Below are 13,727 nucleotides of genomic sequence, written 5' to 3' on the forward strand. Positions count from 1 at the left end.
GGTGTCCATAGACCTGTGTGGAGGCCTTGCCTGTGCTTGGCGTCAGATGGTCCCGATTCACAGAAGGTTAGGCCCCAATAATAGGCAGGTGGTGGTATCCCAATTTTATGTTCTCGTGGGGTGAAGCAATGTCCAACAGAGAGCGGGTGGCCTGACGTGGTTCCAAAGGTTCAGTGCTTCACCAACTGCTCCAATCATCTACTGTGCTACTTACTGAGCAAGTAGGATACAAAACAATCAGCAGTAGACGTTGTTACAGGGGGGACTAACCCAAAACACTCCTGGAGACTTGGTGCTGCCGCTGAATCTGGCTGCATGTGTCTCAGCTTGAGGGATAGACACCTGTGAACCGACGCCCAAAGGTGGGGGAGGGAGCCACAGGCTGGCACAGCCTCCCCTGTATGCTGGCCTTCCTCCACCTGGTTCTAATGAGCCCTGTGCAAAATGAGTGATTACACCCAGCCTGTGCTCAATGCCCTGGTGGTCTTGCAGCAGTGTCCACGCCAGCCGCAGAGTGACAGCGATTTGTGGCCTTTCACAGAGAGACTTACCTGCTGCTAAACACCGGGTGCCACCTCTCCCGCAAGTACCCCGCTTGACACAGGTCATGGGGGGAGTGTCGGCACCAGCAGGGGTGATGGAGCTTCAGTGCTGCCGTCGCTATGACTGAGAGCGCAGCCGGCCCTGCAGCGTGACCACTGTCGTGAAACCTAAATTTCTGTTTAAAAAAATAATAATAATAGAAAAAAGAGGATTTTGGTCATTACCGGTAAATCCGATTCTCTGAATCAGCAGCGGACACTGGAGTTCACATCGGGTTTTAGAGCTGGGAGGTAGGCACTGCTAATTTGTTTAGGGAAGGCTGGCTCCTCCCCTCTAGGACCCATCAGCCCCCAGTTAGGAAATTGTCCTACCAGAGGAGATGGTAACAATAGAAATTAAACTGTAACAACATACAACCAAAGCAGTCATGAACAGAAACCACAACAGACAGTTTACACAAGCTGTGTCCCCTGCTGATTCAGAGAAACGGATTTACCGCTAAGTACCAACATCCTCTTCTCTCTATCATGCAGCACTGGAGTTCACAGCGGGGAGGTTCCAAAGACCAGGCCCCGGGAGGGCGAGCTCCGTGGATCCTGCAAGACCAAACAAATGGAAGTCGCTGAAGATGAAAAGGTCCGAATTGGTAAAAGCGAACAAATGTGTTCACAGATGACAGAGTGGCTGCTCTGCAAGGCTGGGATGCCGAGGCTCCCCTTCAAGCAGCCCAAGACGTACTCACAGGCCTAGTGGAGTGAGCCATGAACGCTGTAGGAGGAGTCTTACCAGCATGAAAAGAAGCCTGTCTAATAGTCTAAACATATCCACCTTGCCAGGGTCTGTTCTGACGCAGACCCACCCCTGCGGAATGAGTCCTATAGGACAAAAAGAATCAGATTTGCGGATGGTCGATGTCCTTGTCACATATATATTCTGAGAGCCCGAACTACGTGTCTCCCCAAAAGGCAGTGCATTTGGTTTTGTCCATTAGAGGAGTGATTGTGCCTTTGCGAGTGAACCAGAATAACCCCCTTACACCATGGGGTCATAGTGAGCTGCCAAAGAAGGCTTTCGAGCCCTTAACATAGTGGGGTTTACAGTGTGTGGGATCCCTCTGCAGCGTAAGACGTTGGACAGACACTCTTTAGCTTCTTGAGGACCTGGCTTAGAAGAGAAAAAGGAGGGAACTTGTACATGAAGTGGAAACTCTCCGGGATCGACAGGGAGTCCACCACTAATGTGTTTGTGTCCGTGCGACGTACCTTGGGAGTTGATTTTTTCATGAGGCCCCAAGATCGACCCCTGGAGTTCCCCAACAATTGGTGAGTTCCAGGAACACCTTGGGGTGCAGAGCTCTCCCGGCTGAGAAAGTCGGCCTCCAAATTGCCAACTCCCGGAATGAACACAGCGGTGAGGATGACCTGCATCCTTTCTCACCACTGAAGAATCTTGGAGACCTCTGCCATGGCCTTCCGGCTCCTCGTGCCTCCCTGTCGGTTTACATAGGAGACGGCCGTCACTTTGTCCGATTGCATCTTGACCGGTCTTCCCTGAAGTTAGTCCTAAGGCATTAAAGATCGCCCTCCGTTCCAAGACATTTATGGATAAGCATCTTTCCAGGGGGTTCACTCTGCCTTCTAGGTGAAGACTATGCACCACTGCGTCCCAAACGAGAGACTGGTGTCCGTGATCAGTAAAAGCCAGTCCAAAATTGCAAATCGCTGAATAGCCTGGATCTGGTCGTCCAGCAAGAACACCCTCTGAACCCTGGTGTCCAACCAAAGTCCTAAAAACTGAATTATTTTGGTGGGAGTAAGGGAGGACTTCTTGAAGTTCAGGATCCATCCCAGATTGGTAAGAGTCTGGGCCGTCAACAGCACATGTTCCTGCAGGAGAGATGCTTGATGAGTAGGGTCGTCCAAGTAGGCAATTATGGTCCCCTTGGTTTCGGAGGGAGACAATAGTGACCGACAGAATCTTTTTAAAGACCCTGGGTGCCGACGGCAACCCAAATGTATAGTCTGGATCTAGCATCAATCCTGAGACCAAACAATAGTCAGCCCAGTGGACCCCAATTAGAGGTTCAGACATGAGTGCAGCGTGGCCAAGCAAATGGTGGCTGCTTTTGTGGTCAAGACTGTTCATGGGACTGGTACACCGACCACTGCTTGCCATGAGTGCTGGAAGCCATTTGCAGATGATTCTCAATTCCTGGAAACTCATAGAGGAGCTTGGTCATCTACTGTACAGTCCGGACCTGGAACCCTTTGACTTCATACCCCTCAGATCGCAAACGCCGGCTCACATCCAGGTTATTTAAGCAGTGTGAAAAGGGTATCGCATCGACACAAAGCACACCTGGGACTTAAGTCACCGGAAGATGTGGCGGAGACCTTCATCCAGCCTGCAGAAGACAGACCTGCTCCGGACAGGTCCAGTGACTACGCCAGGTGGTCAGAGCGCCTGCAGAAGAGAGACCTGCTCTGGACGGGTCCAGCGACTACCCCAGGTGGTCTGAGCGCCTGCAGAAGACAGACCTGCTACGGATTGGTCCAGCGACTACCCCAGGTGGTCTGAGCGCCTGCAGAAGACAGACCTGTTCCGGATTGGTCCAGCGACTATGCCAGGTGGTCAGAGCACCTGCAGAAGACAGACCTACTACGGATTGGTCCCGCGACTACACCAGGTGGTCTGAGCGCCTGCAGTGGAGACCTTCATCCAGCCTGCAGAAGACAGACCTGCTCCGGACAGGTCCAGTGACTACGCCAGGTGGTCAGAGCGTCTGCAGAAGACAAACCTGCTCTGGACGGGTCCAGCGACTACACGAGGTGGTCAGAGCGCCTGCATTAGACAGACCTGCTTTGGACAGGTCCAGCAACTATGCCAGGTGGTCTGAGCGCCTGCAGAAGACAGACCTGCTCTGGACGGGTCCAGCAACTACACGAGGTGGTCAGAGCGCCTGTATTAGACAGACCTGCTTTGGACAGGTCCAGCGACTATGCCAGGTGGTCTGAGCGCCTGCTTTGGACAGGTCCAGCGACTATGCCAGGTGGTCTGAGCGCCTGCAGCTTTGCATTAGATCCATCTGGCGAATACATCACTTTGTTTTTAAGAAGAAGTCTATATTGCACCCATCTCATACACCATTATACATAAAGCTCTAGCACCGGCACTCTCCTCCTGGCAAAGCGTAGAGGTTCTACCCTGCCATATATGCCCCCAATGACCCGTTCCTCCACTTACCTCTGGAATGATGTAGGAGATAGCAGAGATCAGTATGTACGTGCAGTGAATGCCGCAGTTCGCCAACCTCCGCAGGGTCTCTCTGCCCTCCAGACCTGGCCGGCTGTCTACCACGATGACACGGAACCTCTTCCCAGTGTTGTGTGCGTCGCAGAGAGTGAAGGTCACCAGCGAGGAGCTGAAACACACACGTTAGGGGGCAGAACTTGAAACATTTCCTGGCTCACATGTGGTGAGATCACATCTGACAAGGAGGATGACCACCAGCCAATCACGTACTCACCAGCCGTACACCAAGATGACATCATCCTCACTGATCTTCTCCGCTGCGTACTCAGAGATGACCTTGGCCGCCAGATGGATCTTCTCCTGGATGTAGTTATCAATGCACTGATACAGCTCCTGCTTCACCTGCACAGGGAGGAGGAAGTCATCAGTAGCTGGGTCAGCTGAGGAGCTAGCCACAGACCAGACCCATCAATCGCTGGCCCGCCACTACGAGCTACAGACCAGACCCACCAATCGCTGGCCCGCCGCTGCGAGCCATAGACCAGACCCATCAATCGCTGGCCCGCCACTACGAGCCATAGACCAAACCCATCAATCGCTGGCCCGCCACTAGGAGCCACGGACCAGACCCATCAATCGCTGGCCCGCCACTAGGAGCCACGGACCAGACCCATCAATCGCTGGCCCGCCGCTGGGAGCCGCAGACCAGACCCATCAATCGCTGGCCCGCCACTACGAGCCACAGACCAGACCCACCAATCGCTGGCCCGCCGCTGCGAGCCATAGACCAAACCCATCAATCGCAGGCCCGCCACTACGAGCCACAGACCAGACCCATCAATCGCTGGCCCACCACTACAAGCCACAGACCAGACCCATCAATCGCTGGCTCGCCGCTGGTTCCCAATACATAGCGCAGTGATATCTACGGCGTCAGCACTCACCTCCTCCTCGCCTTTTGCCCGGCTGACAGCGGAGATTTCTTTCTTTATGTATTTAATAGCATTTCCCATGCTGGCCGACAGGGGGCGGCACTGAGTCAGAAAACTGCATTACAGGCAAAGAGAAACCCATCAGATCACAGACATCCCATTGATAGCAAGCTTACCAACTACAGCACAGGAAACCTCGCCCGCACCCTGCTGCCCCTCCTCACGCACCAGAAACATACCCCTGCTGTCCCTCCTCCCGCACCAGAACCGCACCCCTGATGCCCCTCCTCCCGCACCAGAACCGCACCCGCTGCCCCTCCTTACCGCACCCCTGCTGCCCCTCCTCCCGCACCAGAACCGAACCCCTGCTGCCCCTCCTCCGCACCAGAACCGCACCCCTGCTGCCCCTCCTCCCGCACCAGAACCGCACCCGCTGCCCCTCCTCCCGCACCAGAACCGCACCCGCTGCCCCTCCTTACCGCACCTTGTCCCGCAACCCTGCTGCCCCTCCTCCCGCACCAGAACCGAACCCCTGCTGCCCCTCCTCCCGCACCCCTGCTGCCCCTCCTCCCACACCAGAACCGCACCCCTGCTGCCCCTCCTCCCGCACCAGAACCGCACCCCTGCTGCCCCTCCTCCCTCACCAGAACCGCACCCCTGCTGCCCCTCCTCCCTCACCAGAACCGCACCCCTGCTGCCCCTCCTCCCGCACCAGAACCGCACCCCTGCTGCCCCTCCTCCCGCACCAGAACCACACCCCTGCTGCCCCTCCTCCCGCACCAGAACCGCACCCCTTCTGCCTCTCCTCCCACACCAGAACCGCAACCCCTACCGCCCCAGAACCAAACCCCTGTTCCCCTCCTCCTGCACCAGAACCGCACCCCTGCTTCCCCTCCTCCCGCACCAAACCCTGCAGCCCCTCCTCCCACACCAGAACTGCACCCCTGCTTCCCCTCCTCCCGCACCAAACCCTGCAGCCCCTCCTCCCACACCAGAACTGCACCCCTGCTGCCCCTCCTCCCGCACCCCTGCTGCCCCTCCTCCCGAAACAGAACCGCACCCCTGTTGCCCCTCCTCCTGCAAAAGAAACGCACCCCCCTACTGCCCCTCCTCCTGCACCCCCTACTGCCCCTACTCCCATAGCACCCCCTGCTACCATTACTCCTGCACCGGATCTGCGCTCCTGCTACTCCTCCTCCTGTACCACGCCCTGCTATCCCTCCTTCCACACCACACTGCCCCTCCTTTCACATGGGAACATGTCCCTCCACCCATACCGGCACTGCACCCTGCAACTCATCCCATCTCCATCCTCACATCTTGATTGGCAACACTCCCCTGCCACACAGGCAACTCACCTGTACCCCTCCCCCTCTGGCAACTCACCTGCAGTTTGCTTAGTGAGCACTTACCTGATGGATGGCTTCAATTTGTTGACGAGGTCACGTGACAGCTCCTCATGGGGTGGAGTGCTGTAGTCTCTAATAACCTGTTATATGTAGGAACATGGCAGTACGCATTAGCAAACGAGGGCTACACAGTATGCCGGGTGGGAGATGATGAGGAGGGAAGGATGGCGGGGGCTGTTCGCCGGGTGTGAGGATGAGGAGGGAATGATGGCGGGGGCTGTGCGCCGGGTGTGAGGATGAGGAGGGAATGATGGCGGGGGCTGTGCGCCGGGTGTGAGGATGAGGAGGGAATGATGGCGGGGGCTGTGCGCCGGGTGTGAGGATGAGGAGGGAATGATGGCGGGGGCTGTGCGCCGGGTGTGAGGATAAGGAGGGAATGATGGCGGGGGCTGTGCGCCGGGTGGGAGATGATGAGGAGGGAATGATGGCGGGGGCTGTGCGCCGGATGGGAGATGAGGAGGAAATGATGGCGGGGGCTGTGCGCCGGGTGGGAGAGGATGAGGAGGAAATGATGGCGGGGGCTGTGCGCCGGGTGTGAGGATGAGGAGGGAATGATGGCAGGGGCTGTGCGCTGGGCGTGAAAAGTAGGAAATGATGGTGGGGGCTGTGTGAGGAGGGAAGGATGGCGGGGGCTGCGCGCCAGGTGTGTGAGGAGGGAATGATGGCGGGGGCTGTGCACCGTGTGTGTGAGGATGAGGAGGGAATGATGGCGGGGGCTGTGCACCGTGTGTGTGAGGATGAGGAGGGAATGATGGCGGGGGCTGTGCGCCGGGTGTGAGGATGAGGAGGGAATGATGGCGGGGGCTGTGCGCCGGGTGTGAGGATGAGGAGGGAATGATGGCGGGGGATGTGCGCCGGGTGTGAGGATGAGGAGGGAATGATGGCGGGGGATGTGCGCCGGGTGTGAGGATGAGGAGGGAATGATGGCGGGGGATATGCGCTGGGTGTGAGGATGAGGATTAAATGATTGCAGGGGCTGTGGTGAGGATGAGGAGGGAATGATGGCGGGGCTGCGCGCCAGGTGTGTGAGGAGGGAATGATGGCGGGGGCTGTGCGCCGGGTGTGAGGATGAGGAGGGAATGATGGCAGGGGCTGTGCACCGGGTGTGAGGATGAGGAGGGAATGATGGCGGGGGATGTGCGCCGGGTGTGAGGATGAGGAGGGAATGATGGCGGGGGATTATACGCCGGGTGTGAGGATGAGGAGGGAATGATGGCGGGGGATTATACGCCGGGTGTGAGGATGAGGAGGGAATGATGGCGGGGGATTATACGCCGGGTGTGAGGATGAGGAGGGAATGATGGCGGGGGATTATACGCCGGGTGTGAGGATGAGGAGGGAATGATGGCGGGGGATGTGCGCTGGGTGTGAGGATGAGGAGGGAATGATGGCGGGGGATATGCGCTGGGTGTGAGGATGAGGATTAAATGATTGCGGGGGCTGTGGTGAGGATGAGGAGGGAATGATTGCGGGGGCTGTGCGCTGGGCGTGAAAAGTAGGAAATGATGGTGGGGGCTGTGTGAGGAGGGAATGATGGCGGGGGCTGCGCGCCAGGTGTGTGAGGAGGGAATGATGGCGGGGGCTGTGCACCGTGTGTGTGAGGATGAGGAGGGAATGATGGCGGGGGCTGTGCGCTGGGTGTGAGGATGAGGAGGGAATGATGGCGGGGGCTGTGCGCCGGGTGTGAGGATGAGGAGGGAATGATGGCGGGGGATGTGCGCCGGGTGTGAGGATGAGGAGGGAATGATGGCGGGGGATGTGCGCCGGGTGTGAGGATGAGGAGGGAATGATGGCGGGGGATATGCGCTGGGTGTGAGGATGAGGATTAAATGATTGCGGGGGCTGTGGTGAGGATGAGGAGGGAATGAAGGCGGGGGCTGTGCGCTGGGTGTGAAAAGTAGGAAATGATGGTGGGGGCTGTGTGAGGAGGGAATGATGGCGGGGGCTGCGCGCCAGGTGTGTGTGGAGGGAATGATGGCGGGGGCTGTGCACCGTGTGTGTGAGGAGGGAATGATGATGATGGGGCTGCATGCCAGGTGTGTGAGGAGGAGGGAATGATGACGGGGGCTGCGCGCCAGGTGTGTGAGGAGGAGGGAATGATGATGGGGGCTGTGTGAGGAGGGAATGATGGCGGGGGCTGTGCACCGTGTGTGAGGAGGGAATGAAGATGATGGGGCTGTGCACCGTGTGTGTGAGGAGGGAATGATGACGGGGGCTGCATGCCAGGTGTGTGAGGAGGAGGGAATGATGATGGGGGCTGCGCGCCAGGTGTGTGAGGAGGAGGGAATGATGACGGGGGCTGCGCGCCAGGTGTGTGAGGAGGAGGGAATGATGACGGGGGCTGCGCGCCAGGTGTGTGAGGAGGGAATGATGGCGGGGGCTGTGCACCGTGTGTGTGAGGAGGGAATGATGATGATGGGGCTGCATGCCAGGTGTGTGTGAGGAGGGAATGAGGATGATGGGGCTGCATGCCAGGTGTGTGAGGAGGAGGGAATGATGATGGGGGCTGCGCGCCTGGTGTGTGAGGAGGAGGGAATGATGACGGGGGCTGCGCGCCAGGTGTGTGAGGAGGAGGGAATGATGATGGGGGCTGTTCGCTGGGTGTGACACCATGACGGAGAACCAGATTACCATTCTGATGACTTGTGGTGGGAATCGGCGTTCTCTGTGACCCAGTCACCTGGGATATTGCCCTACGCCATGGCAGATGTATGGGCTCAAGGATGCAGGGCGCGAGGGACATTACCTGTTTGAAGCAATGTAACATGGCGATACAGCGGGAGTTGGAGCCGCTGATGATTCCCTGCGAGTACTGCAGGCCGAGCCTCACCACCGCCGGGTGTATCACAGAGGACGGGATGCTGGGGGAAGGGAACAGACATCAGCACTGCAGGCAGCACGGCGGCTCAATGGTAGCATTGTTCTGGCACAGCATAGGAGTCATTCCATCCAGGACGCAACCCAAGGGAGTTTGTACGTTCCCCTCTCGCACTGGTAGTGTAACGTTTGTCCCGGTGTGTGCGCGCAGGCGTATGTATGTATGTATGTATGTATGTATGTATGCATCTATAGCGCTACGCAGCACGCCGTCTCCTGCATGGTCCTCACCTCATCTGCTGCGTGAGGGGGATCTTGCGGCTGTATTGGTGCAGGTGCGAGAACAGACTGACTTTGGCGCCATAATCCATCCGGTAAGGAACCTACAGAAGGAGGAGACAGGCCAGGTTATACAGCTTTCCCGGGATAATCAGATAATAAGTCAGTTACTGATGATGGAATAAACAATCGGGAACAGACCAGCTGCCGCCATTACTAAATAATGCAATGTTGTGTTAGGGGGGGGGGGGGGGGGGCGACGCGTTTCGTGCATGAAGCACTTTTTCAAGATAAAAATGGTGCTGTTTTTTTTTTCTTTATTTCATGGGGGGGGGGGACTTTATAAGAAAAATAAAAAATACAATTTAAATTGTAAAGCGGAAATAGTAAAAAGTTTTTTGGTTATAAAATACAGGTAAGTTCAAAAGCAATGTTCATTCCTTAGGGCATAACGTTTGTAACTCGAATATCCACTTGGATTCTGTTTGTTTTAGTGATTTAACGAAGTCTCCGCCTCTCCAATGATGTTCTGCTTTAGCAATGCCCATGAACTGCAGACCTTTTGGGTTTTTATTATGTACCAAAGCATTCGATAGACTAGGGGTTGTCAATCCTCTTTTGATATTGTAAATATGTTCCGAGAGCCTGATTGAGTTGTCTCTTGGTTTGGCCAACATACTGTAGGCCGCAGGAGCAACATAGCAGATAGAGGACGCCTTCTGTTTCACATGATATAGGCTTCTTGATTGGGTATTTTTTTGTTGTTGTAGTAGGAGGTGAAGGTTTTTAAACGGTTTGGTCGACATTTTGTCCATGTTTTTGCATTGTAAACAGGAGTAGAAGCCATTTGTGCCTCTGCGTTGTTGATTTGGAGAAACTGGAGACTAGTTCCTGTCTGAGGTTTCTTGCTTTCTTCTATATGATCCGTGGCTTGTTTGATAGCAGTGGGTTAAGGTCTTCATCTAATTTCAGAATATCCCAATTCTTTTCCAAGATTGTTTCGAATGTGCGATGATTGCTATTATATTGAGTGATGACTATGACTTCTTGTTGATGATCTGTAGGTTTTGCAGGTTTGTATTTGATGATTGGTGACTGAGTGAAGTGGATCTTGTAGAAATGTTTCTTTATATCCCTTTTGGAGGAAATTCTGTTTTAGTGTATTGCTTTGTGCACGAAAAGGGTCTTCATTGGTACAGTTTCTTCGAAGTCTTCTGAACTGTCCCATTGGGATGTTCCTTATCCAATTTCTGTGATGGTTGCTATGGGTAGGCAAGATGTTATTTCCAATAGGGAGGGGATTGAAGTAAATTGCGCTGCTGGTTTAGATCATATAACACACTATTTGGCTGAATAGAAATTAATGCTTGGACACTGTAATATTTGGAAATTTTATATAAATTTTTTTTAGTTATTACATATACATACATTTAATATAAAACAACAATGATATAAAAACAATACTAATACATGAATTGGGATCCCTTTAGATAGGCAAAAAATAACTTTAGCCAGTTTCTGGCAGACTTTCAGTGGTAGAGCTTACTATGCAGTCATTTGTATTAGGAGATACTTTGAAATGATGTATATATATATATATATATATATATATATATATATATATATATATATATATATATATATATATATATATATATATATATATATATATATGGGAATGTCCAGTTACGTACAGTATCAGATTTAACTGAGTACGGTCTGATCGCTGGTAGTACCACAAGTAACTTTTGCAGTCACAGGTAATGTTATATGCTCACCCTTTTTGATAGCATTTACTTCATGCCAGTTTGTGTAGGGGATTCTTCAACAGGCGGTTCTAGGTGGTGGCAGATGGTATTTCCTTTCCCGATGTAACTGTCACTCCTCTCGGCAGCGTGCCGGTGTAGCCTGCCTGTAGTCAGGTACGGGTTAACGCACTGACCACGGCGGTGAAGGAGTGACTGGGAGTATTGCTGGAATTTACCGCTTATTGTGGGGTCCCGGCTCTCTTGATGTAGCGTGGAGAGCCAAATGGCAACTTTGTGTTATTTTCTGCTGTTGAGGTCAGGTGCAGCCTTGCCTTCTCCCACCTGTGCGGTGCTGGGGAAACAGGGACCAGGAAGCTTAGACGATGAGGTTGTTTCCGTCAACAGGTTTTGTGTAAGTTCTTGTTGCGATATGGTTGTCTTCGATCAAGACTACTAGATCTAAGAAGGTGATGTTTGTTTTGCTGGTGATGGTTGTGAAGCGGAGGTTTAAAGGTGTTATTGTTGAGATTTTCTTTGAAGTCTGTAAGGTCTTCTGTACCTCCCCATATAAAGAAGATGTCATCAATGTGCCTCTTCCAAACAATGATGTTCTGAATGTATTTTTTGTTGGACTAAATGTGGTCCTCTTCCCATTTGGCGACAAATACATTGGCGTAGGATGGGGCAAATGAAGTTACCGTTGCGGTGCCACAGGTTTGAATATAGAATTGGTTGTTATTCCAGAAGTAGCTGTGTTGCAAAATGAATTCAACGCATTCCATAATGAAATTGATTTGGTTGATTGGTAGTGATGATTTGGTAAGGTAATGCGGAGTATGTTCACAGCCTTCTGTGTGTCTGATCGATGTGTAGTGAGGTGACATCACTAGTGCCTAGGATGTAGTTGTCTTTCTATTCGAATTGGAGGATATGTAGGGTGTCTTTAAGGTAGCTTTTTTGGGCAGTGACTAATGGTTGTAAAAAGGAGTTGATATATATACAGATAAGTTTGAAGTGATGAAATGATGCCAGAAACAATCGGTCTTCCCGGTGGATTTGTTAGGTTCTTGTGGATCTTGGGTAGACAGTAGAAGGTTGGTATTTTAGGAAAATGTATTTTGATGAAGTCATATTCATTTTTATTGAGTAGGTTTAGGTTAAAGGCTTCGTCTAAGATGGCAGTGAGTTTTTGTTGAAAGTGATTGGTTGGATTTTGTATGTGGTTGTCTCTGAGAGAAGTCTTGTTACCTCATCTTCAAAAAGAGCATTGTCCATTACCACTACTTCACCCCCCTTATCGGCAGGTTTCATTTTAATGGTCCGATCTTCTTTCAATGTTCTTAGGGCGTTCCTTTCTCCTTTTGAGAGATTGATTTTTCTTTTCTTTTTTTTCTGGTAGGTTAATTATCTCTTTTTCTACGGCTTTCTGAAATGTCTCTATGTAGGAGCTTTTACAGAACCAGGGATCAAATGTTGATGGTGGTCTGAAATTGGTATGGTTGTTTATTTCTGTATGTGTGGTGGATGATGTTTTTTTCGCAAATAATTTTTTTATGTTGAGTTTCCTGATGAATTTATTAGTGTCTATAAAAAGGTTGAATTTATTGATTTGAGAATCTATTAGCAATTGACAAATAATTGCATATACAGCCAAACATCGCTTTTTTTATATGTTGTATGTTTTATTGAAAGTGCACTTATGTTATATGAATTGTATTTTTAAACTGTGATATTGATGTTTTTTATTATTAAAAAAGAAAAATATAATTTCCCTTTAAATGGCTCAAGTATATATTTGTTTTTATATTATTTTTAGTACACCAGCGCCACTTAGTGGTGACAGCTTATAACTAACACAACATTGCATTTTTTGGTTTCAGTATACAGAGGCACACATTCCCTCTGATAAGTGTCTGCAGCTGACTCAAAATGATTGTAAAACTGACCACAGTAGCGCTGGTGTAACTGGTGGTCAGTGACTGGGTCACGCAGTAGCGCTGGCGTACATGGTGGTCAGTGACTAGGTCACACAGTAGCGCTGGTGCACCTGGTGGTCAGTGACTGGGTCACACAGTAGCGCTGGTGTACCTGGTGGTCAGTGACTGGGTCACACAGTAGCGCTGGTGCACCTGGTGGTCAGTGACTGGGTCACACAGTAGCGCTGGTGTACCTGGTGGTCAGTGACTGGGTCACACGGTAGCGCTGGTGTACCTGGTGGTCAGTGACTAGGTCACACAGTAGCGCTGGTGTACCTGGTGGTCAGTGACTAGGTCACACTGTAGCGCTGGTGTACCTGGTGGTCAGTGACTAGGTCACACATTAGCGCTGGTGGTCAGTGACTAGGTCACACAGTAGCGCTGGTGTACCTGGTGGTCAGTGACTGGGTCACACGGTAGCGCTGGTGCACCTGGTGGTCAGTGACTGGGTCACACGGTAGCGCTGGTGCACCTGGTGGTCAGTGACTGGGTCACACGGTAGCGCTGGTGGTCAGTGACTAGGTCACACAGTAGCGCTGGTGGTCAGTGACTGGGTCACACGGTAGCGCTGGTGCACCTGGTGGTCAGTGACTGGGTCACACGGTAGCGCTGGTGTACCTGGTGGTCAGTGACTGGGTCACACGGTAGCGCTGGTGTACCTGGTGGTCAGTGACTGGGTCACACTGTAGTGCTGGTGCACCTGGTGGTCAGTGACTAGGTCACACGGTAGCGCTGGTGCACCTGGTGGTCAAGTGACTGGGTCACACAGTA

The 13,727-nt window shown here is 52.5% G+C and overlaps 1 protein-coding gene across 1 annotated transcript in view; it reads right to left on the reverse strand.

The window, feature by feature from the left end:
* The window catches only part of EIF2B4 (eukaryotic translation initiation factor 2B subunit delta), a 40,591-nt gene that overhangs the window by 12,788 nt on the left and 14,076 nt on the right, over positions 1-13,727 (reverse strand). Inside the window, exons 6-11 of the mRNA XM_083178976.1 lie at positions 9,245-9,336; positions 8,883-8,997; positions 6,140-6,216; positions 4,740-4,842; positions 4,070-4,197; positions 3,787-3,964 (exon numbers count right to left, since the gene is read on the reverse strand). Coding sequence (XP_083035102.1) covers positions 3,787-3,964; positions 4,070-4,197; positions 4,740-4,842; positions 6,140-6,216; positions 8,883-8,997; positions 9,245-9,336 — 693 coding nt within the window. The remainder of the gene's footprint in view (positions 1-3,786; positions 3,965-4,069; positions 4,198-4,739; positions 4,843-6,139; positions 6,217-8,882; positions 8,998-9,244; positions 9,337-13,727) is intronic.

The sequence above is a fragment of the Crinia signifera genome, chromosome 3, assembly GCF_055691185.1.
Source record: "Crinia signifera chromosome 3, ASM5569118v1, whole genome shotgun sequence".
NCBI classification, from domain to species: domain Eukaryota; kingdom Metazoa; phylum Chordata; class Amphibia; order Anura; family Myobatrachidae; genus Crinia; species Crinia signifera.